At 37.9% G+C, this 26306-nt stretch overlaps 1 protein-coding gene across 3 annotated transcripts in view; it reads left to right on the top strand.

Moving 5' to 3' along the window:
• The window catches only part of tmem237b (transmembrane protein 237b), a 43187-nt gene extending 23477 nt beyond the window's left edge, over positions 1 to 19710 (top strand). Inside the window, exons 7-14 of one of the 3 annotated variants that reach the window (XM_062042858.1) lie at positions 2865 to 2931; positions 8414 to 8571; positions 11776 to 11908; positions 11981 to 12172; positions 16069 to 16142; positions 18912 to 18999; positions 19068 to 19189; positions 19271 to 19706. In XM_062042858.1, the coding sequence (XP_061898842.1) occupies positions 2865 to 2931; positions 8414 to 8571; positions 11776 to 11908; positions 11981 to 12172; positions 16069 to 16142; positions 18912 to 18999; positions 19068 to 19189; positions 19271 to 19335 (899 nt within the window). In that variant the 3' untranslated portion in view covers positions 19336 to 19706. Of the gene's footprint in view, positions 1 to 2864; positions 2932 to 8413; positions 8572 to 11775; positions 12173 to 16068; positions 16143 to 18911; positions 19000 to 19067; positions 19190 to 19270 lie in introns of all 3 variants that reach the window. The other 2 variants (XM_062042849.1, XM_062042842.1) reach the window with 2 other exon arrangements.
• Positions 19711 to 26306: the final 6596 nt, after the last annotated feature.

The raw sequence follows: 26306 nt of genomic DNA, 5'->3' as shown, positions 1-26306 counted from the left end.
CGAAATTTTTGTGTACCGTTACACCCCTAATATATATATATACATACAGTTGCAATCAAAAGTGTACATACACTTGTAAAGAACATAATGTCATGGCTGTCTTGAGTTTCCAATAATTATTTTTTTAAATTATTATTTAAAAAAAATGTTTGTCCTGTCCAGCTTCTCAGGCAAATCATATAGCTGATGTAGATGCCCGTATCGGCTGTTCAGATTTACTTTACAAAAGAGAAGTGTAAGATACTTCTCTTGTTGCCTTATTTCTTTTTGACTTTATTAAATGTATTTATATTATCATGTGGTGCAGCCGGGCCGGAGCAGGAGGGGATAGAAAGAGAAAAAAAGGAAGACAGAGGGGGGAATTGTGGGGACGAGAGGGGGATTAGACAGAGAGACAAAAACAACAACAAACACAACAATAACAACAATAGAGCAACATCAGCAAATAGGACATGTACAAATATGATGGTAAAAGTAATAGCAAATAAGCAGTTAGCGAAATAAAAAATAATACAGAAATGACAAAGAACATTATTACACTACAAATGAATCAATACAAATACCAATAGAAATATCACTAATGATAATGAACAATACCAATAATTTACCTCTATTATCAACAATACAGTTGTTCAAATGCAACAATACATTTACATAATGATAACTAGAGATACAAAAGAATGCAGAAAGATGGAGGGGAAGAAAGAGAAGCAACCTATATTAACCTTGTAGATTGTTATACTAACAATAGGTTAAGCTTTGTCAGTGTGTCATGTGTTATGCCCAGTTTACCCTAGGGCAACAACGTTCCAATCATTTCTACAACTCTTATATTTTTGTGATGTAGTGATTGGAGCACATACTTGTTGGTCCCAAAAAACATTCATGAAGTTTGCTTCTTTTATGAATTTATTATGGCTCTACTGAAAATGTGAGGGTCAAAAGTATACATACAGCAATGTTAATATTTGCTTACATGTCCCTTGGCAAGTTTCACTGCAATAAGGCACTTTTGGTAGCCATCCACAAGCACCTTATTGCAGTGAAACTTGCCAAGGGACATGTAAGCACACATTTTCAGTAGATCCATAATAAATTCATAAAAGAAGCAAACTTCATGAATGTTTTTTGGGACCAACAAGTATGTGCTCCAATCACAAATAAGAAATGATTGTAAACTCTAAACAGCCATGACATGATGTTCTTTACAAGTGTATGTACACTTTTGATTGCGACTGTATATATATATATATATATATATATATATATATATATATATATATATATATATATATATATATATATATATATATATATATATATATATATATATATATATATATATATATATATATATGACTACCGTTCAAAAGTTTGGGGTCACCCAAACAATTTTGTGGAATAGCCTTCATTTCTAAGAAGAAGAATAGACTGTCGAGTTTCAGATGAAAGTTCTCTTTTTCTGGCCATTTTGAGCGTTTAATTGACCCCACAAATGTGATGCTCCAGAAACTCAATCTGCTCAAAGGAAGGTCAGTTTTGTAGCTTCTGTAACGAGCTAAACTGTTTCCAGATGTGTGAACATGATTGCACAAGGGTTTTCTAATCATCAATTAGCCTTCTGAGCCAATGAGCAAACACATTGTACCATTAGAACACTGGAGTGATAGTTGCTGGAAATGGGCCTCTATACACCTATGTAGATATTGCACCAAAAACCAGACATTTGCAGCTAGAATAGTCATTTACCACATTAGCAATGTATAGAGTGTATTTCTTTCAAGTTAAGACTAGTTTAAAGTTATCTTCATTGAAAAGTACAATGCTTTTCCTTCAAAATAAGGATATTATTTCAAGTTAAGACTAGTTTAAAGTTATCTTCATTGAAAAGTACAGTGCTTTTCCTTCAAAATAAGGATATTTCAATGTGACCCCAAACTTTTGAACGGTAGTGTATATATATATATATATATATATATATATATATATATATATATATATATATATATATATATATATATATATATATATATATATATATATATAAAATGTATATTTATTTTGCCGTTTTTGTTTACATACATATGTGACCCCAAACTTTTGAACGGTAGTGTATATATATATATATATATATATATATATATATATATATATATATATATATATATATATATATATATATATATATATGTATATAATGTATATTTATTTTGCCGTTTTTGTTTACATACATACATATGTGTATATATATATATATATATATATATATATATATATATATATATATATATATATATATGAGGTAGATCACCTCAACTTGGTCATTTAAAAAGTAGCTTGCCTGCTGAAAAAGTGTGTGCACTCCTGAACTAGAGTGTTTTTATTAAGTCATGTAATAATAATAATAATGTACCTTGAGAGAAGACTTGTATGGCATCTCCTTACAGCTGCTTCTCTGTCACACACACCATCAAGTCCACACTCTTGGTCACGTTTTACATGATTTTTTTCCTTGAATTCAATGGTGGTCACCTGCTTCTTCTTTGCAACATTGTTCCTCACACTCCATCTCTTTGTTCCAATGCTTGGAAAACAAAGTTATGTCCATCTCTGGCTATAAGCTAATGCTAGTGAGTGGATCTTCTGGGGTTCACTGTGACATTTGCTACGCCAACAAATAGTGGGGATGCTTGCATTTGACACGTTTGCTTGCAACTTAAAGCATAACAGTTAGGGGCAGCTCTTATCTCAAAACACTCTTAAGTTGGGGCACTTGTAAGTTGAGGTACCACGGTACTGCAATTTGCACTACAGCAAATATATCCCAGACTGCAAATTACAGATGTTTTTGTTTGCACTTTTAGATCTTGAAGATGACCAAACTGACCTGATGAATGGAGATGCAGCAGATCAGACCAAGAAGAAGAAAAAGTAAGACACAGTCAATCTTTCACTTAGCGGATGTGGATGTGGATGACAGCTGTATATGTATATGTATATGTATATGTGTTGTGTCCCAGAGAAGTACTTCCATCAGTGCACTTCATGAAGTAAAGTGTGCACACTGATTCCCACACATCTGCACTCCATCATGGTGTCTTATTTGCATAATTGCCAATAGATGCATGAATGAAGCAAAATATTGAAGTTTAGTATCTGGAATACACAAGTACAAAAGTGTGTTATTATCCTGCCATCTAATGAGTAACAATGAAGATGACGTCATTCTGTGATTTGCATAATTGGCCAAGCAAAGAAATATGTTTCAATTGGGGTAGAGGGCCTAGCACAGGGGTCGGCAACCCAAAATGTTGAAAGAGGCATATTGGAGCAAAAATACAAAAACACATCTGTGTGGAGCCGCAACAAATTAAAAGCCATATTGCATCCAGATAGTGTGTCATGAGATATACATTGAATTGAGATGACTTAAAGGAGACTAAATGAGCTCAAATATAGCTACAAATGAGGCATGATGATGCAATATGTACATATAGCTAGCCTAAATAGCATGTTAGCATCGATTAGCTTGCAGTCATGCAGTGACCAAATATGTCTGATTAGCACTCCACACAAGTCAATAACATCAACAAAACTCACCTTTGTGCATTCACGCACAACGTTAAAAGTTTGGTGGACAAAATGAGACAGAAAAAGAAAGTGGCATAAAACACGTCCTAGAAAGTCGGAGAAAGTTATACATGTAAACAAACTAAGGTGAGTTCAAGGACCGTCAAAATTAGTAGGACAAACCGGTGCTCGCCTAGTACTCGAATCAGTGAAGCATATTTAACACAAACAGTGTGCTTTATAACAATTAGGGAGGTTTATGTCATGTTTGTCCTCCTACAGAAACCATATTAAAACAAAAACACAATTTTTTTTTCCCTTCATCTTTTTCCATTTTTCATACATTTTTGAAAAAGCTTCAGAGAGCCACTAGGGCGGCGCTAAAGAGGGTTGCCGACCCCTGGGCTAGCAGGAGCCGCTGCTCCCTGTGTTTATGTTCAGTCTCCAAAAGCCTCCAATAAGACCAGAAAATGTTGCTAGATTGATTGCTTCTTGCTTTTTTTTGAAAAAGACAAAACTATGGAGAAAATATACAAAACCCAAAATCAGTGAGGTTGGCATGTTGTGTGTTGCAACTTATATTCAATTGCAAAGACAAGATATTTCATGTTCACACTGAGAAACTTCTTTCTTTTTTTTTGGCAAATAAGCATGAACTTAGAATTTAATGGCTGCAACACATTGCAAAAAAAGGCATTTTTACCAGTGTGTTACATGGCCTTTCCTTTTAACAACACTCAGTGAAGGTTTGGGAAGTGAGGAGACATTTTTGAAGTGGAATTATTTCCCATTCTTGCTTGATGTACAGCTTAAGTTGTTCAACAGTCTTCCTTCTCATATTGTAGCCTTCACACATTTTCAATGTCTGGACTACAGGCAGGCCAGTCTAGTACCAGCACTCTTTTACTATGAAGCCACGTTGATGTAACACGTGGCTTGGCATTGTCTTGCTGAAATAAGCAGGGGCGTCCATGGTAACGTTGCTTGGATGGCAACATATGTTGCTCCAAAAACTGTATGTACCTTTCAGCATTAATGGTGCCTTCACAGATGTGTAAGTTACCCATGTCTTGGCCACTAATACACCCCCATACCATCACACATGCTGGATTTTTTAACTTTGACCCTAGAACAGTCCGGATGGTTCTTTTCCTCTTTACGTCCACAGTTTCCAAAAACAATTTGAAATGTGGACTCGTCAGACCACAGAACACTTTTCCACTTTGTATCAGTCCATCTTAGATGAGCTCGGGCCCAGCTAAGCCGGCGGCGTTTCTGGGTGTTGTTGATAAATTGCTTTGGCTTTGGCATAGTAGAGTTTTAACTTGCACTTACAGATGTAGCGACCAACTGTAGTTACTGACAGCGGTTCCTGAGCCCATGTGGTGATATCCTTTACACACCGATGTCGCTTTTTGATGCAGTGACGCCTGAGGGATCAAAGGTCACGGGCATTCAATGTTGGTTTTCGGCTTTGCCGCTTACGTGCAGAGATTTCTCCAGGTTCTCTGAACCTTTCGATGATATTACGGATGAGAAATGTTGTTCTTAAACTGTTGGACAATTTGCTCAGGCATTTGTTGACAAAGTGGTGACCCTCGCCCCGTCCTTGTTTGTGAACGACTGAGCATTTCATGGAAGCTGCTTTTATACCCAATCATGGCACCCACCTGTTCCCAATTAGCCTGTTCACCTGTGGGATGTTCCAAATAAGTCTTTGATGAGCATTCCTCAACTTCCTCACTCTTTTTTGCCACTTGTGCCAGCTTTTTTGGAACATGTTGCAGGCATCGAATTCCACATGAGCTAATATTTGCAAAAAATAACAACATTTACCAGTTGGAACGTTAAATATCTTGTCTTTGCAGTCTATTCAATTGAATATAAGTTGAAAAGGATTTGCAAATCATTGTATTCTCTTTTTATTTACCATTTACACAATGTGACAACTTCACTGCTTTTGGGCTTTGTACAAGTTGGCATCAGTGAGTCCTGTTCTGCATATCATATCCTCTGGCAGACCAGGGGCCGTACTTATCAAGCTTCTTAGAGTGCCATTTTACACTTAAGTCCTGAGAATTTGCGAAATTTAGTCCTACTCTCAAACTTAAGAATAAAAGCTTTTTATCAACGTTCTTAAGTCTAAGAATCACTCCTACTCTCCACGATATTTAAGAGACCTTCAGAGGTGTGTTAAGTGGTTAGGAGTTGCCAGCAGGGGATGGCACTGAGGCGAGAGAGACGTGCGCGAACGTTCAGGGAACGGAACAATGTTGTTGTTTTTTTGATGACGAGCAGCTGATCAAACGGTATCGTTTAGACAGAGCGGATATTATTTTTGTCACAGATTTAATACTTTTCGATTCCTTGTTGATTTCTGCATGTGTCTGCAGTGGGCTAGTATATATAGAGCCACCCACACCAGTTTCAAATTAGTTGCCTAATTAATGAATTGGAAAGAAAATGTTATGAGAGTAGCGTATGTGTGTGGCCGTGAGGTGAGTGACGTCAGTGAGTGTGTGGGCGAGAGAAGAGAGGGAGCGGTAGCGTGAGTGCGGGCGGGGACTAGTTTGTTTTGTATTATTTTGTAGTTTATTGTCAAAATATACACTCCCATTGTCCACTTAAATATTTCCAAGATATTTCTTTATTCTTAGACAACGGATTCCCTTCCGTGATTGGTCATTTCTATGGACACAGAAATTACGTCACCTAAAATTGCGTTTACGGCACATAGTAATGTCGTAATTCAGCTCTGAGTGTGACACTTAAGATTCAGTCCTACACTTCGCTGAAAGTGTGAGTAAGACGCTTGATAACTAACTTTTAAGTGCAGCTTTCTGCGAAGAATTTATTTACTCTTAAGTCAACTCTTAGCAGACTTCTTAGGAGTAATTCTAAGAAGCTTGATAAGTACGGCCCCAGGTACGTATGTGAGGTGTGTTAAGAAGTGGATTTGTAACAACAAGCTACATTCACAGACAGTCCCATCATGATGTGTTGATGAGCGAGGGCGAACTAACTGTGGCGGCAAATGAATGTAAGAGAAAGACTGGTGCAACATTGGGGTTCTGAAGGCACACTACATCAGTGTGCACACACTTATGCATTCAGAAGTGTACTTATGCACGGTTTGAGACACAGGCCAGTGAAGTGCACTCGCCATTGTAGCTCTTTTAAAGGCCTACTGAAAGCCACTACTAGCGACCACGCAGTCTGATAGTTTATATATCAATGATGAAATCTTAACATAGCAACACATGCCAATACGGCTGGGTTAACTTATAAAGTGACATTTTAAAATTCCCGCCACACTTCCGGTTGAAAAACTCCTTTGGATATGATTTATGCGCGTGACGTCATAAAAGCAACGGAAGTGGTTGGACCCCATCTGACCCGATAGAAAAGCCTCTTGTTTTCTGCGACAAAATTCCACAGTATTCTGGACATCTGTGTTGGTGAATCTTTTGCAATTTGTTTAATGAACAATGGAGACTGCAAAGAAGAACGTTGTAGGTGGGATCGATCGGTGTCTTAGCGGCTAAGTACAATACTGTAATATCTGTGATATTTGCATTAGTGTACTGTGTCTTTAAGGGTTTGGGGAACGCGCATGCGCGAGTGAGTTGGCGGAGATCTTGAGTGTGTGTGAGCGTGACTTTTGGCTAACAGCAGCTCGTGTATGTGTGTGCGTTACTTTTTGAACTACAACCAGTTACCGCTTGTTAATAAAGCGATTGAGCAGCGCATCCTCGTCTGTGTGACTCCTTCTCCACTGCGGGGCATTACAATACTTACAGCAACACAACAAGGACTACTTACCCTGACGCCTAGCCGATGCTTGCCGCCAAACCCACGGATGAAGTCCTTCGTCGCGCCGTTGATCGTTGGAACGCAGGTGAGCACGGCTGTTGATGGGCAGATGAGGGCTGGCTGGCGTAGGTGGAGCGCTAATGTTTGATCATAGTTCTGTGAGGTCCGGTTGCTAAGTTGCTAAATTATCCTTAGCGTCGTTAGCAACAGCATAGTTAAGCCTTACCAGGCTGAGAATTTTTAACCGTGTAGTTACATGTACATGGTTTAATAGTATTGTTGATCTTCTGTCTATCCTTCCAGTCAGGGGTTTATTTATTTTGTTTCTATCTTCATTTGAGAACGACGCTAGCACGTTAGCTCAGTAGCTAAGTGTGTCACCGATGTATTGTCTTGGAGATAAAAGTCACTTTAAATGTCCATTTCGCGTTCTCGACTCTCATTTTCAAGAGGATATAGTATCCCAGGTGGTTTAAAATACAAATCCGTGATCCACAATAGAAAAAGGAGAGAGTGTGGAATCCAATGAGCCAGCTTGTACCTAAGTTACGGTCAGAGCGAAAAAAGATACGTCCATCACTGCCTCTCAAGTCCTTCACTGTAACGTTCCTCATCTACGAATCTTTCATCCTGGCTCAAATTAATGGGGTAATCGTCGCTTTGTCGCTCCGAATCTCTCTCGCTCCATTGTAAACAACGGGGAATTGTGAGGAATACTAGCTCCTGTGACGTCACGCTACTTCCGGTACAGGCAAGGCTTTTTTTTATCAGCGAGCAAAAGTTGCGAACTTTATCGTCGATTTTCTCTACTAAATCCTTTCAGCAAAAATATGGCAATATCGCGAAATGATCAAGTATGACATATAGAATGGATCTGCTATTCCCGTTTAAATTTAAAAAAAATCATTTCAGTAGGCCTTTAAGTGCAACAATGGAGTACAGACTGTGTGTCTCAGTGTGGACGCGCTCATGCCCTCAAAATACTGACGTGCGCAATGTGAGACACATCAATTGTTTCACCCCATTGTAGGAAGACAAAAGTTGTGGAATCGTCATTTCCTGACGGACTGGATGTGGAGGAAGATGATGTTGTCACAGACACGGCCTCTCCTATACCACAACAATCCCTATTCTCCGCCCCACAAGGACAGAGCCAGCCTGTCGGGAAGGTCTTTGTAGAGCGCAACAGTGAGTGATGGAGTGCATACACACTGCAAAAAGTCAGTGTTCAAAAACAAGAAAAGAAAGTACAAAAATTAGTGGTATTTTATTTGAACTAAGCAAAATGATCTGCTAATAGAACAAGAAAATTTAGCTGGTCAAGACTTTCCAAAACAAGTAAATTTAGCTAATTTCAATGAACCCCAAAATAGCTTAAAATAAGTATATTCTCACTAATAACAAGTGCACTTTTCTAGGTAGAAAAAAAGAGACCTTTTTTGCTCAATATGTTGAAAAATCTTCTTAAATGAAGTAAATGCTAGTGCCATTATCTTGACATAATGATATGCGCTCGGCATTACATTTCTTGAAACCAGCAAACTTATACTAAAAACTCATTTATTGTTCTTAATGGAAAGGCAACAAGGCAAGCGCTTGTTACTCTCGGGGTCTCCTAGCCGCTCAGGCAAATCATATGGTATAAAAATTAGGGATGTCCGATAATGGCTTTTTGCCGATATCTGATATTCCGATATTGTCCAACTCTTAATTACTGATACAGATATCAACCGATACTGATATATACAGTCGTGGAATTAACACATTATTATGCCTAATTTGGACAACCAGGTATGGTGAAGATAAGGTCCTTTTTTTTTTAAATTAATAAAATAAGATAAATAAATTAAAAACATTTTCTTGAATAAAAAAGAAAGTAAAACAATATAAAAACAGTTACATAGAAACTAGTAATTAATGAAAATGAGTAAAATTAACTATTAAAGGTTAGTACTATTAGTGGAGCAGCAGCACGCACAATCATGTGTGCTTACGGACTGTATCCCTTGCAGACTGTATTGATATATATTGATATATCATGTAGGAACCAGAAATATTAATAACAGAAAGAAACAACTAGGGATGTCCGATAATGGCTTTTTGCCGATATCCGATATTCCGATATTGTCCAACTCTTTAATTACCGATACCGATATCAACCGATATACGCAGTCGTGGAATTAACACATTATTATGCCTAATTTGGACAACCAGGTATGGTGAAGATAAGGTACTTTTTTTTTTAATTAGTAAAATAAGATAAATAAATTAAAAACATTTTCTTGAATAAAAAAGAAAGTAAAACAATATAAAAACAGTTACATAGAAACTAGTAATGAATGAAAATGAGTAAAATTAACTGTTAAAGGTTAGTACTATTAGTGGAGCAGCAGCACGCACAATCATGTGTGCTTACGGACTGTATCCCTTGCAGACTGTATTGATATATATTGATATATCATGTAGGAACTAGGGCTGCAACAACTAATCGATTAAATCGATTATAAAAATAGTTGCCGATTAATTTAGTCATCGATTCGTTGGATCTATGCTATGCGCATGCGCAGAGGCTTTTTTTTAATTTTTTTTTTTTTTTAAATAAACCTTTATTTATAAACTGCAACATGTACAAACAGCTGAGAAACAATAATCAAAATAAGTATGGTGCCAGTATGCTGTTTTTTTCAATAAAATACTGGAAAGGATAGAAATGTAGTTTGTCTATTTAATCCGATTATTAATCGATTAATCGAAGTAATAATCGACAGATTAATCGATTATCAAATTAATCGTTAGTTGCAGCCCTAGTAGGAAGCAGAAATATTAATAACAGAAAGAAACAACCCTTTTGTGTGAATGAGTGTAAATGGGGGAGGGAGGTTTTTTGGGTTGGTGCACTAATTGTAAGTGTATCTTGTGTTTTTTATGTGTATTTAATACGAAAAACAAAAAAAACGATACCGATAATTTTAAAAAAAGATTTCCGATATTACATTTTAAAGCATTTATCGGCATCTCTACTAAAAATGCATTTTTCCATGGATAACATGACATCATCGCGCCAAGTGCGTGCTCTTTCAGTCAATTAGTGCACATATATACAGCCCGGCCCCCGGCCAAAATTGTGATTTTGAAGAATTTACCTGAATGTGCATTTCTGTTCAAAATTGTTAGAAATGTCACATGTTAAATGTTTGAATATTAACTGTCAGTTTACTGTACTGTGCCAACTGTACTACTATATGAGTACGTGTTTTCTATTGTTTCATTGACAATAAAACAGCAAAGTCCATTTGGCTGTCATCTGTTTTAATTATGAGACACAATTGTGTCAAAGTCATGATTTTTTTTTTTCATGCTTGAAATAAGAAATGATTACTTTGAAAAAGTAGTTTTATACTTGTGAGTAGAGATGTCCGATATATGCGTTAAAATGTAATATTGGAAATTATCAGTATCGGTTTTTTTTATTATCGGTATCGTTTTTTTTTTGGTTGTTTTTTCTTTTTTAATTAAATCAACATAAAAAACACAAGATACACTTACAATTAGTGCACCAACCCAAAAAACCTCCCTCCCCCCATTTCTTTCTGTTATTAATATTCTGGTTCCTACATTATATATCAATATATATCAATACAGTCTGCAAGGGATACAGTCCGTAAGCACACATGATTGTGCGTGCTGCTGCTCCACTAATAGTACTAACCTTTAACAGTTAATTTTACTCATTTTCATTCATTACTAGTTTCTATGTAACTGTTTTTATATTGTTGTACTTTTCTTTTTTATTCAAGAAAATGTTTTTAATTTATTTATCTTATTTTACTAATTTTAAAAAAAAGTACCTTATCTTCACCATACCTGGTTGTCCAAATTAGGCATAATAATGTGTTAATTCCACGACTGCATATATCGGTTGATATCGGTATCGGTAATCAAAGAGTTGGACAATATCGGAATATCGGATATCGGCAAAAAGCCATTATCGGACATCCCTACTTGTGAGTGTTGATGACACAGCTTTGCAACAGTTGATATTCTAGTTCCAAGCATGTTTTACTCAATATAGCTCATCAAATCTCAGCAACAAGCTGTAATATCTTACTGAGATCATTTAGGAGCAAAACACTTAAAACAAGTAAAACACTCTAACATCAAATCTGCTTAGTGAGAAGAATTATCTTATTAGACAGAAAATAAGCAAATATCACCCTTATTTGAGATATTTCATCTTACTTAGATTTCACTTTTTGCAGTGCACACACACACACACGCACACACACACACACACACACACACACACACACACACACACACACACACACACACACACACACACAGAGAGATACCATCATTTAGGCCACTTATTGTTTGCATGTCAACGTGCAGAGCGCTTCCAGGCAGCAGAGCGCTCAGATTGGAGGAAGACCAGCGACCAGATGGAGAACATCAACGACTTCCAGCTGATGCAGCACCGCTGGACCACCAGAGATGTTTCTATCAGGGTGCACGAGGGGTTCAGGTGCCACCAAAGTGCATCGGACGGTTTTCATTTTTTAATTGTGACCACAACATTCTTTTGTCTCCGATTCAGGTTTTTCGCTCTATACTGTCACGGCTTCCTCGCAGGGTTTGCGGTGTGGAACATCGTGGTGGTGTACGTGTTGGCAGGCCAGCACCTCACTGCTCTCTACAACCTGCTGGAGCAGTACCACTACTTGGCTTACCCTGCCCAGTCTCTGCTCTACATGCTGCTGGCCATCAGCACGGTGGCTGCTTTTGACAGGTATCACCGTCACCTCTCTGTCTGTCATCGATGACGTCACCTCTTCTCTGCTGCCCTCTGCTGGTCACTCACAATAAGAACGAGAAAATGTGTGCGTTCATCTAATGGTAAATATGATTAAAGATTAAGATACCAATGATTGTCACACACACACTAGATGTGGTGAAATTTGTCCTCTGCATTTGTCCCATCACCTTGGGGAGCAGTGGGCAGCAGCGGCGCCGCGCCCGGCAATCATTTTGGTGATTTAACCCCAACTCCAACCCTTTGTTGCTGAGTGCCAAGCAGGGAGGTTATGGGTCCCATTTTTATAGTCTTTGGTATGACTCGGCTGGGATTTCAACTCCAACCTACCGATGAGGGGGAAAAAGTCCATCCATCCCATCCATTTTCTACCGCTTGTCCCTTTCGAGGTCGCAGTGGTTTTCTACACCAAAATTCATCTATTTATTATTCAACTTCTTCTTCTTCTCCACATTTTGGACCCGATTCAAACCGTTCCATCTTCAAACTGTTCAGCCTATTCGGGAATCGCGGGCTTTCCCTCGACAAATTCCAAAAAAATTCCCAGATTTCCCAGAATTCCAGGTTTTCCGGGACATTTTTCCCATTCAAAAAGAATTGGCCATTTTTCAAACATTCACCATTTCAACCTATTCAAACCATTCTACTTTCAACACATTCCACCATCCTGGACATTCAAACTATCATTTTTCCAAATTCAAAAAAATTCCAGAATTTTCCATAATTCCTGGTTTTCCAAAGCCCTATTTCCACCCTTTTTTCTGGCGATTACTCCTTCCACATTTTTCACCCGATTCAAACCGTTCCATCTTCAACACATTCCACCATCCTGGACATTCAAACTATCATTTTTCCAAGTTCCAAAAAATTCCAGGATTTTCCATAATTCCTGGTTTTCCAAAGCCCTATTTCCACCCTTCTTTCTGGCGACTACTCCTTCCACATTTTTCACCTGATTCAAACCGTTCCATCTTCAAACTGTTCAGCCTATTCGGGAATCGCGGGCTTTCCCTCGACAAATTCAAAAAAATTCCCATATTTCCCAGAATTCCAGGTTTTCCGGGACATTTTTCCCATTCAAAAAGAATTGGCCATTTTTCAAACATTCACCATTTCAACCTATTCAAACCATTCTACTTTCAACACATTCCACCATCCTGGACATTCAAACTATCATTTTTTCCAAGTTAAAAAAAATTCCAGGATTTTCTATAATTCCTGGTTTTCCAAAGCCCTATTTCCACCCTTCTTTCTGGCGACTACTCCTTCCACATTTTTCACCCGATTCAAACCGTTCCATCTTCAAACTGTTCAGCCTATTCGGGAATCGCGGGCTTTCCCTTGACAAATTCCAAAAAAATTCCCAGATTTCCCAGAATTCCAGGTTTTCCGGGACATTTTTCCCATTCAAAAAGAATTGGCCATTTTTCAAACATTCACCATTTCAACCTATTCAAACCATTCCACCTTCAACACATTCCACCATCCTGGACATTCAAACTATCATTTTTTCCAAGTTCAAAAAAATTCCCAGATTTCCCAGAATTCCAGGTTTTCCGGGACATTTTTCCCATTCAAAAAGAATTGGCCATTTTTCAAACATTCACCATTTCAACCTATTCAAACCATTCTACTTTCAACACATTCCACCATCCTGGACATTCAAACAATCATTTTTCCAAGTTCAAAAAAATTCCCAGAATTCCAGGTTTTCCGGGACATTTTTCCCATTCAAAAAGAATTGGCCATTTTTCAAACATTCACCATTTCAACCTATTCAAACCATTCTACTTTCAACACATTCCACCATCCTGGACATTCAAACTATCATTTTTCCAAGTTCAAAAAAATTCCCAGATTTCCCAGAATTCCAGGTTTTCCGGGACATTTTTCCCATTCAAAAAGAATTGGCCATTTTTCAAACATTCACCATTTCAACCTATTCAAACCATTCTACTTTCAACACATTCCACCATCCTGGACATTCAAACTATCATTTTTTCCAAGTTAAAAAAAATTCCAGGATTTTCCATAATTCCTGGTTTTCCAAAGCCCTATTTCCACCCTTCTTTCTGGCGACTACTCCTTCCACATTTTTCACCCGATTCAAACCGTTCCATCTTCAAACTGTTCAGCCTATTCGGGAATCGCGGGCTTTCCCTTGACAAATTCCAAAAAAATTCCCAGATTTCCCAGAATTCCAGGTTTTCCGGGACATTTTTCCCATTCAAAAAGAATTGGCCATTTTTCAAACATTCACCATTTCAACCTATTCAAACCATTCCACCTTCAACACATTCCACCATCCTGGACATTCAAACTATCATTTTTTCCAAGTTCAAAAAAATTCCCAGATTTCCCAGAATTCCAGGTTTTCCGGGACATTTTTCCCATTCAAAAAGAATTGGCCATTTTTCAAACATTCACCATTTCAACCTATTCAAACCATTCTACTTTCAACACATTCCACCATCCTGGACATTCAAACTATCATTTTTCCAAGTTCAAAAAAATTCCCAGATTTCCCATAATTCCAGGTTTTCCGGGACATTTTTCCCATTCAAAAAGAATTGGCCGTTTTTCAAACATTCACCATTTCAACCTATTGAAACCATTCTACTTTCAACACATTCCACCATCCTGGACATTCAAACTATCATTTTTCCAAATTCAAAAAAATTCCCAGATTTCCCAGAATTCCAGGTTTTCCGGGACATTTTTCCCATTCAAAAAGAATTGGCCATTTTTCAAACATTCACCATTTCAACCTATTCAAACCATTCTACTTTCAACACATTCCACCATCCTGGACATTCAAACTATCATTTTTCCAAGTTAAAAAAAATTCCAGGATTTTCCATAATTCCTGGTTTTCCAAAGCCCTATTTCCACCCTTCTTTCTGGCGACTACTCCTTCCACATTTTTCACCCGATTCAAACCGTTCCATCTTCAACACATTCCACCATCCTGGACATTCAAACTATCATTTTTCCAAATTCAAAAAAATTCCAGGATTTTCCATAATTCCTGGTTTTCCAAAGCCCTATTTCTACCCTTCTTTCTGGCGAATACTCCTTCCACATTTTTCACCCGATTCAAACCGTTCCATCTTCAAACTGTTCAGCCTATTCGGGAATCGTGGGCTTTCCCTTGACAAATTCCAAAAAAATTCCCAGATTTCCCAGAATTCCAGGTTTTCCGGGACATTTTTCCCATTGAAAAAAAATTGGTCATTTTTCAAACATTCACCATTTCAACCTATTCAAACCATTCCACCTACAACACATTCCACCATCCTGGACATTCAAACTATCATTTTTTCCAAGTTCAAAAAAATTCCAGGATTTTCCATAATTCCTGGTTTTCCAAAGCCCTATTTCCACCCTTCTTTCTGGCGACTACTCCTTCCACATTTTTCCAAGTATTTCAACCGTTCCACCGTCAAAACATTCCTCTTAATTAGGACAAAAAAAACTAAGTTGTTTTTAGAACTGGAAAAATGCCAGGAATTCCGTAACGCCATGTCTCAATTCAACATGTTACTACTTCAACATTTATTGACCGATTTGAAAAATTCCAATACCTAAACATTCCCAGAGTAGGTCGTGGGAAAAGTGTTTTTGTAGTTTTTATTATTTATATATCAGCTTTTCAAAATACTTTTTGTTGACATTCACTGTATTGACAAACAATCGGCTATGCGTTGTAGGTTAATCAAGGTTTACACTGTTTTGCTTTTGTGTTTGATTGTGAGGCATTAAAGGCCACAAGATGCAAGGGGTCCATCAGACCCACAAACGCTGGCTGAGTAACAACAATATGAACATTACACAATGGTTAAAGAAATAACATGACAAACTTGTGTTGTTAGAGTCAACCTGGCCAGGGTTTCCATGGCAATGCAGGAGCTGATCACACTGGACCCGGTGGCTATCGCCTCATTCTGTGAGTTTTGTATAATTACAAACCCCGTTTCCATATGAGTTGGGAAATGGTGTTAGATGTAAATATAAACGGAATACAATGATTTGCAAATCATTTTCAACCCATATTCAGTTGAATATGCTACAAAGACAACATATTTGATGTTCAAACTGATAAACTTTTTTTTTTTGTGCAAATAATCATTAACTTTAGAATTTGATGGCAGCAACACGTGACAAAGAAGTTGGGAAAGGTGGCAATAAATACTGATAAAGTTGAGGAATGCTCATCAAACACTTATTTGGAACATCCCACAGGTGAACAGGCAAATTGGGAACAGGTGGGTGCCATGATTGGGTATAAAAGTAGATTCCATGAAATGCTCAGTCATTCACAAACAAGGATGGGGCGAGGGTCACCACTTTGTCAACAAATGCGTGAGCGAATTGTTGAACAGTTTAAGAAAAACCTTTCTCAAGCAGCTATTGCAAGGAATTTAGGGATTTCACCATCTAAGGCCCGTAATATCATCAAAGGGTTCAGAGAAACTGGAGAAATCACTGCAGGTAAGCAGCTAAGCCCGTGACCTTCCATCCCTCAGGCTGTACTGCATCAACAAGCAACATCAGTGTGTAAAGCAGGGGTCACCAACCTTTTTGAAAGCAAGAGCTACTTCTTGGGTAGTGATTAATGCGAAGGGCTACCAGTTTGATACACACTTAAATAAATTGCCAGAAATAGCCAATTTGCTCAATTTACCTTTAACTCTATGTTATTATTAATAATGAATGATATTCACACTTAATTGAACGGTTTAAAAGAGGAGAAAACATGAAAAAAAATGACAATTAAATTTTGAAACATAGTTTATCTTCAATTTCGACTCTTTAAAATTCAAAATTCAACCGAAAAAAAGAAGAGAAAAACTAGCTAATTTGAATCTTTTTGAAAAAATTTTAAGAAGAATTTATGGAACATCATTAGTAATTTTTCCTGATTAAGATTAATTTTAGAATTTTGATGACATGTTTTAAATAGGTTAAAATCCAATCTGCACTTTGTTAGAATATATAACAAATTGGACCAAGCTATATTTCTAACAAAGACAAATCATTATTTCTTCTAGATTTTCCACAACAAAAATTTTAAAAGAAATTCAAAAGACTTTGAAATAAGATTTAAATTTGATTCTACAGATTTTCTAGATTTGCCAGAATATTTTTTTTGAATTTTAATCATAATAAGTTTGAAGAAATATTTCACGAATATTCTTCGTTGAAAAAACAGAAGCTAAAATTAAGAATGAAATTAAAATGTATCTATTATTCTTTACAATAAAATTAAAAAAATACTTGAACATTGATTTAAATTGTCAGGAAAGAAGAGGAAGGAATTTAAAAGGTAAAAAGGTATATGTGTTTAAAAATCCTAAAATCATTTTTAAGGTTGTATTTTTTCTCTAAAATTGTCTTTCTGAAAGTCTTAAGAAGCTAAGTAAAATAATTAATGAATTTATTTAAACACGTGAAGACCAAGTCTTTAAAATATTTTCTTGGATTTTCAAATTCTATTTGAGTTTTGTCTCTCTTAGAATTAAAAATGTCGGGCAAAGCGAGACCAGCTTGCTAGTAAATAAATAAAATTTTAAAAATAGAGGCAGCTCACTGGTAAGTGCTGCTATTTGAGCTATTTTTAGAACAGGCCAGCGGGCTACTCATCTGGTCCTTACGGGCTACCTGGTGCCCGCGGGCACCGCGTTGGTGACCCCTGGTGTAAAGGATATCACCACATGGGCTCAGGAACACTTCAGAAAACCACTGTCAGTAACTACAGTTGGTCGCTACATCAGTAAGTGCAAGTTAAAACTCTCCTATGCAAGGCGAAAACCATTTATCAACAACACCCAGAAACGCCGTCGGCTTCGCTGGGCCTGAGCTCATCTAAGATGGACTGATGCAAAGTGGAAAAGTGTTCTCTGGTCTGACGAGTCCACATTTCAAATTGTTTTTGGAAGCTGTGGACGTCGTGTCCTCCGTACCAAAGAGGAAAAGAACCACCCGGATTGTTCTAGGCGCAAAGTGTAAAAGGCAGCATGTGTGATGGTATGGGGGTGTATTAGTGCCCAAGACATGGGTAACTTACACATCTGTGAAGGCACCATTAATGCTGAAAGGTACATACAGCTTTTGGAGCAACATATGTTGCCATCCAAGCAACGTTACCATGGACGCCCCTGCTTATTTCAGCAAGACAATGCCAAGCCAGTGTGGCTTCATAGTAAAAGAGTGCGGGTACTAGACTGGCCTGCCTGTAGTCCAGACATTGAAAATGGGTGGCGCATTATGAAGCCTAAAATAGCACAAGGGAGACCCCCGGACTGTTGAACAACTTAAGCTGTACATCAAGCAAGAATGGGAAAGAATTCCACCTGAGAAGCTTCAAAAATGTGTCTCCTCACTTCCCAAACCTTTACAGAGTGTTGTTCAAAGGAAAGGCCATGTAACACAGTGGTGAACATGCCCTTTCCCAACTACTTTGGCACGTGTTGCAGCCATGAAATTCTAAGTTAATTATTATTTGCAAAAAAAAAATAAAGTTTATGAGTTTGAACATCAAATATGTTGTCTTTGTAGCATATTCAACTGAATATGGCTTGAAAAGGATTTGCAAATCATTGTATTCCGTTTATATTTACATCTAACACCATTTCCCAACTCATATGGAAACGGGGTTTGTATTTCCATCAGGGTTGCAGCTGTGTAGTAACGTCTGTGCTTCCTTGGTCTGCAGTGTATTTCGCTGCGTTGGTGCTCTCTCTCAGCCAGCAGACGACCAGCGACCGCATCAACCTCTACCACACCTCCAACTCCACACTCTGGTAACACCCCCCAACTTTTCTGTCTCTTACTTTGCTACTTTGATTGAGATGATGGTCACACCCTTAAGGCCAGAAGGGTCGCAGCACCAAATACTCCACACTTGGGTGACGGTCAACCTGGTGGTGGCGCTGCTGGTGGGCGTGGCCTGGATCTTCATCACTGTCCGACCTGAGACGGACTATACCGAAAGTGAGTTTGAGAAGAGCCAGTGGTATTATTCTGACTGTGTGGATTGTCCTCCAAACAAATTAACCTGGCTTACTTCTTCAGGTTATCTGGTTGCCATGCAAATTGAACCCCCAAAGACAGACGACAAGTCAGAACTGAGCACCTAAAGATTGTCATTTTGCACACACACAATGTTGTTTTTTGCACTCGTGATGTAATGTAATTGTGTTTTGTCTTTTTAATATTAGGGTCGATTCAAACTTTTGCATGAAATATTTACGCATGTATATACTGATACAGCATATGATATACTGTATTAGTTCATACACAAGCGTGTCATAACTACACTGTAGACTGCAAATGAGCCACACATTGATTATACATGACAGTATAATGCAGTCCCAAATAAAATTGCTACAAAAGCAAATTATGAACTATAAACAAAACAATCCGATTGTGGGTGTTACATGTACAAAAGCAGTGAAGTTGTCGCGTTGTGTAAATGGTAAATAAAAAAAGAATACAACAAATCCTTTTCAACTTATATTCAATTGAACACACTGCAAAGACAAGATATTTCATGTTCACACTGAGAAACTACTTTTTATTTGCAAATAATCATGAACTTGGAATTTAATGGCTGCAACACGTTGCAAAAAAGGTATTTTTACCAGTGTGTTACATGGCCTTTCCTTTTAACAACACTCAGTAAAGGTTTGGGAACTGAGGAGACATTTTTGAAGTGGAATTCTTTCCCATTCTTGCTTGATGTACAGCTTAAGTTGTTCAACAGTCTCCCTTCTCATATTTTAACCTTCACACATTTTCAATGTCTAGACTACAGGCAGGCCAGTCTAGTACCCGCACTCTTTCACTACGAATTGTCTTGATGAAATAAGCAGGGGCGTCCATGGTAACGTTGCTTGGATGGCAACATATGTTGCTCCAAAAGCTGTATGTACCTTTCAGCATTAATGGTGCCTTCACAGATGTGTAAGTTACCCATGTCTTGACCACTAATACACCCCCATACCATCACACATGCTGGCTTTTACACTTTGCGCCTAGAACAATCCAGATGGTTCTTTTCCTCTTTGGTCCGGAGGACACGACGTCCACAGTTTCCAAAAACAATTTGAAATGTGGACTCGTCAGACCACAGAACACTTTTCCACTTCGCATCAGTCCTTCTCAGATGAGCTCGGGCCCAGCGAAGCCGGCGGCGTTTCTGGGTGTTGTTGATAAATGGCTTTGGCTTTGCTTAGTAGAGTTTTAACTTGCACTTACAGATGTAGCGACCAACTGTAGTTACTGACAGCGGTTCCTGAGCCCATGTGGTGATATCCTTTACACGCTGATGTCGCTTTTTGATGCCAGTGGGTTTCTGAAGTGTTCCTGAGCCCATGTGGTGATATCCTTTACACGCCGATGTCGCTTTTTGATGCCAGTGGGTTTCTGAAGTGTTCCTGAGCCCATGTGGTGATATCCTTTACACGCTGATGTCGCTTTTTGATGCCAGTGGGTTTCTGAAGTGTTCCTGAGCCCATGTGGTGATATCCTTTACACGCTGATGTCGCTTTTTGATGCCAGTGGGTTTCTGAAGTGTTCCTGAGCCCATGTGGTGATATCCTTTACACGCCGATGTCGCTTTTTGATGCCAGTGGGTTTCTGAGGTGTTCCTGAGCCCATGTGGTGATATCCTTTACACGCCGATGTCGCTTTTTGATGCCAGTGGGTTTCTGAAGTGTTCCTGAGCCCATGTGGTGATATCCTTTACACGCCGATGTCGCTTTTTGATGCCAGTGGGTTTCTGAAGTTGTCCTGAGCCCATGTGGTGATATCCTTTACACGCCGATGTCGCTTTTTGATGCCAGTGGGTTTCTGAAGTGTTCCTGAGCCCATGTGGTGATATCCTTTACACGCCGATGTCGCTTTTTGATGCCAGTGGGTTTCTGAAGTGTTCCTGAGCCCATGTGGTGATATCCTTTACACGCTGATGTCGCTTTTTGATGCCAGTGGGTTTCTGAAGTGTTCCTGAGCCCATGTGGTGATATCCTTTACACGCTGATGTCGCTTTTTGATGCCAGTGGGTTTCTGAAGTGTTCCTGAGCCCATGTGGTGATATCCTTTACACGCTGATGTCGCTTTTTGATGCCAGTGGGTTTCTGAAGTGTTCCTGAGCCCATGTGGTGATATCCTTTACACGCCGATGTCGCTTTTTGATGCCAGTGGGTTTCTGAAGTGTTCCTGAGCCCATGTGGTGATATCCTTTACACGCTGATGTCGCTTTTTGATGCCAGTGGGTTTCTGAAGTGTTCCTGAGCCCATGTGGTGATATCCTTTACACACTGATGTCGCTTTTTGATGCAGTACCGCCTGAGGGATCGAAGGTCCGTAATATCGTCACTTACGTGCAGTGATTTCTCCAGATTCTCTGAACCTTTTGATGATATTATGGAGTGTAGATGGTGAAATCCCTAAATTCCTTGCAATAGCTGGTTGACAAATGTTGTTCTTCAACAATTTGCTCAGGCATACACGTTCTACATTTGTCTCACGTGCCTCTTACAGCCAGGCGGGAACTGTTCTGCCAGAGACGATGTTTTGTTCAACAGTGCTGTTAGTTTATTTAAGTTTGTATAATATACGGCAGTGTTTTTCAACCACTGTGCCGCGGCCGTGAGATACAGTCTGGTGTGCCGTGGGAGATGATCTAATTTCACCTATTTGGGTTAAAATATTTTTGGCAAAGCAGTAATTATAGTCTGCAAATGATGTGTTGTTGTTGAGTGTCGGTGCTGTCTAGAGCTCGGCAGAGTAACCGTGTAATACTCTTCCATATCAGTAGGTGGCAGCAGGTAGCTAATTGCCTCCGCATTTTTTCAATGCAAAAAATGTGGCTTGGCTCAAAAAAGGTTGTGTGTACTGCTCTACCGTACACACGGTCTGTGGTGATGTTTTACTGTAGCATGTGGTCCTGAGAAACGTCTAATCAAATATGTGCGATACTTTTCCTTAAAATACGATCTTTGTAGAGATTACAGTTGGTACAAAATGCGGCTGCTAGACTTTTGACAAAAACAAGAAAGTTTGATCATATTACGCCTATACTGTCCCGGCAAGAAATCTGCCTTCTAAGAACTCCGGCTTATTAGTGATTCCCAGAGCCCAAAAAAAAGTCTGCGGGCTATAGAGCGTTTTCTATTGGTGCTCCAGTACTATGGAATGTTCTAGTAGTAACAGTTAGAGATGCTAACTCAGTAGAAGCATTTAAGTCCCATCTTAAAACTCATTTGTATACTCTAGCCCAGGGGTCACCAACGTGGTGCCCGCGGGCACCAGGTCGCCCGTAAGGACCAGATGAGTCGCCCGCGGGCCTGTTCTAAAAAAATTAAAAAATTAAAAAAAAAAATATATATATATATATATGTTTTTTTTATTTTTTTTATATATTTTTTTAAAATTAAATCTACATAGAAAAAACACAAGATACACTTTCAACCAGTGCATCAACCCAAAAAACCTCCCCCCCATTCACACTCATCCACACCCACTCACACAAAAGGGGTTATTTCTTTCTGCTACCAATATTCTGGTTCCCACAACATAGACAACACATCTGCAAGGGCCACAGTCCCTGAAGCACACATGATTGTATGTGCTGCTGGTCCACTAACATTTTCATTCATTACTATTTTTTATGTAATTATTTTTATATTGTTTTACTTTCTTTTTTATCCAAGAAAATGTTTTTTTATTTATTTATCTTTTTTAATTTTATTTTTAAAAAAAGGACCTTATCTTCACCAGACCAGGTTGTCAATGAAATTAGATTTGTTTAAAGGGTTTTTAAAAGCAGGTCCAGTCCAGATAATGTCCAAGTCGGACTCAGCAACACACACCTTCATTCATGTACACATAAAAAAAATTAGGGAACACAACAGATTGCATATAATTTATAAACAAAATTACATTTTCAAAATAAGCATTTATGTACAGTCCAGATTATGTCCAGGTCACTCAAATTAGGGAACACAACAACAGATGTCATATAATCTATAAACATAATTATACTTTCAAAATAAGCCTTTGAGGACTCCCCATCTTTTTTTTAAATGTTTTTTGGCATCATTATCGTTTTCAACCATGTAAATTTCTAAAGTTAGAAAATACTGAATAAATGTTTTAAAGAAAGTAATACTAAGTGAATATCTGTTTTTGGCCTTAAAAATAAACATTTTACCGAGTACTATAATTAAATGGACTAAATCATGATTGTCAATGAACTCTCCTAAAATAACAGAAACCACATTAAGCTTCATAAACAAACCAATCCTTAAACACATTTTTTCAACTTCCACCCAAAAGGAAGACACAATATGACAATACCAAAACAAATGCAGGGTGGATTCAGACTCCTGACAACAAAATGGGCAATCATCTGACTCTGTCATATTCCATCATTTTAACATTTTCCCCGTGGGTAAGAAGTTATAAATAATTTCAATTTGAAAATAACGATTTTGCACATGGATAGTGGTTTTATAGATTAGTTTGAATATGGCATCCCATGGCAACGGGCAGTCAAAAAAGTCCTCCCATTTTCCATATGTGTTGTATGAGGCAGCCTTCAAAGATTTCTTTATTAAATAAAAATTATATATTTTTCTATTTATTTTAGTTCCTTTTTGCCAACTAGAATTTTTACAAACTAATAATTTAGCAGTTCCATAATTAATTATTTGTTTCCATCTTTTCCCAATGACTCCAGTTAGTTGATGAAATGAAAAGCTTGTATAGAGTGTATTTCTTTAAAGTTAAGACTAGTTTAAAGTTATCTTCATTGAAAATTAAGGACATTTTAATGTGACCCCAAACTTTTGAACGGTAGTGTTCATACATATATATGTATGAACATACATACAAGTGTATGTATGAACATGCATATGTATGAACATGCATACATATGTATGTTCATATGTATGTATAACCATACATATGTATGTATGAACACACTTATATACATATGTATGTACATTTGTATGTACATATGTATGTATGTCCATACATATGTATGTACATACATATGTATGAACATACATATGTTTGTTTATATATACTGTATGTATGAACATACATACACATGTATGTATGAACATACATATGTATGAACATACATACAAAAGTATGTATGTTCATACATACATATGTATTTTCATACAGTATGTATGTATGTACATACATGTATATGTACATACATATGTATGTTCGTATGTATGTATGAACACACTTATACACATATGTACGTACATGCATATGTACATACATAAGTATGTTCCAGTGACGTGCAGTCAGGGGAGGCAGGTGAGGCGGGGCCTCACGTGCCATCATGGAAAGAAAAAAAATGTAAAAAGAATTTAAAAAATAAAAATTGTTATATGTATCCAGTGATTATACTATAAAGTTATTTTCCATTTAACGTCACCAGTTTTAGATTATTTTTATTCAAAATCGCTGAATTTTCACATTTGCTGTTCAAATAGTGAGAAGAGACGGTGCGGTGATCAGCAGCCAGTTGAGGCACGTCACTCAGTTGTGCCTCACCATGGATTGCGCAATGACTGGGCTAACTGCTGGCCTGCTGTGCAGTGAGAGTGTATTGCTATATGAATTATATTATACATTTCCATAGTTTAGTTAGCTGAGGTATATAATGTACAGTGTATTTTGTCAACAACTGTATGTGTGTAACGTATTTCTTGTGCTGAGCAATCATAAAACGGCTGCGAAGACGCACTGGGTGAGGCTTGCAGTAATCCCGCCTCCTGGTGGTAGAGGGCGCTAGTGATCCCAGAGATCATTCTTGCGACTACTCGGCTGCAGAAGAAGTGACAACAAGCAGCAACAGTTAGCAGCGATCGTTTATTTTTTCCTCTCGCCTGGACTTTTAACATGGAGGATTACATATCTAAAATAAAACAGTTTTCTAAACTGGACTTTCAATGGAAGCAGGAGGAAATAATTAAAGGAAGATCTCCATCGAGACAGAGAGACTTTTAAAACTGACGTAAGATAAGGAAGACTTCTATAAACAAGTTATCGATGCTTTTGTTAAAAAGGAGCGGCGCATGGACTTCATTTATAAGTAAAGGTAAGACCATAATAATGTTTTTTTTATTAAATTTGCTTTTTTTTATGCTACAGTTTGTATGTGTAAAGTTAAAGTTAAGTTAAAGTACCAATGATTGTCACACACACACTAGGTGTGGTGAAATTTGTCCTCTGCATTTGACCCATCCCCTTGCTCACCCCCTGGGAGGTGAGGGGAGCAGTGGGCAGCAGCGGCGCCGCGCCCGGGAATAATTTTTGGTGATTTAACCCCCAATTCCAGCCCTTGATGCTGAGTGCCAAGCAGGGAAGAATGCTGGTATGAGCTTTTAAGCACAACCCGTTAACTGCTGCCAATCAAATTGTGAATAAGATACTCTTTAGGGTGTAAATCTGACTGTGATGAAGTCAGTGCCTCACCAGCCATGAACCTCACCGCACGTCACTGATACATACATATATACATACTTATACATACATATATATACATACATATATATATACATACATACATATATATACATACATACATATATATATATATATATATATATATATATATATATATATATACATACATACATACATACATACATACATAGATATATACATACATGCATATATTTAGAACAACATTTCTCAAGCAGCTATTGCAAGGCATTTAGGGATTTCACCATCTACGCTCCGTAATATCATCAAAAGGTTCAGAGAATCTGGAGAAATCACTGCACGTAAGCAGCAAGCCTGAAAACCAACATTGACTCCCCGTGACCTTCGATCCCTCAGGTGGTACTGCATCAAAAAGCGACATCAGTGTGTAATGGATATCACCACCTGGGCTCAGGAACACTTCAGAAAACCACTGTCAGTAACTACAGTTGGTCGCTACATCTGTAAGTGCAAGTTAAAACTCTACTATGCAAAGCGAAAGCCATTTATCAACAACACCCAGAAACGCCGCCGGCTTAGCTGGGCCCGAGCTCATCGAAGATGGACTGATGCAAAGTGGAAAAGTGTTCTGTGGTCTGAC

This window comes from Entelurus aequoreus, linkage group LG01, assembly GCF_033978785.1.
Source record: "Entelurus aequoreus isolate RoL-2023_Sb linkage group LG01, RoL_Eaeq_v1.1, whole genome shotgun sequence".
NCBI classification, from domain to species: Eukaryota; Metazoa; Chordata; class Actinopteri; order Syngnathiformes; family Syngnathidae; genus Entelurus; species Entelurus aequoreus.
This window is presented reverse-complemented; position numbering and strand designations above follow the sequence as displayed.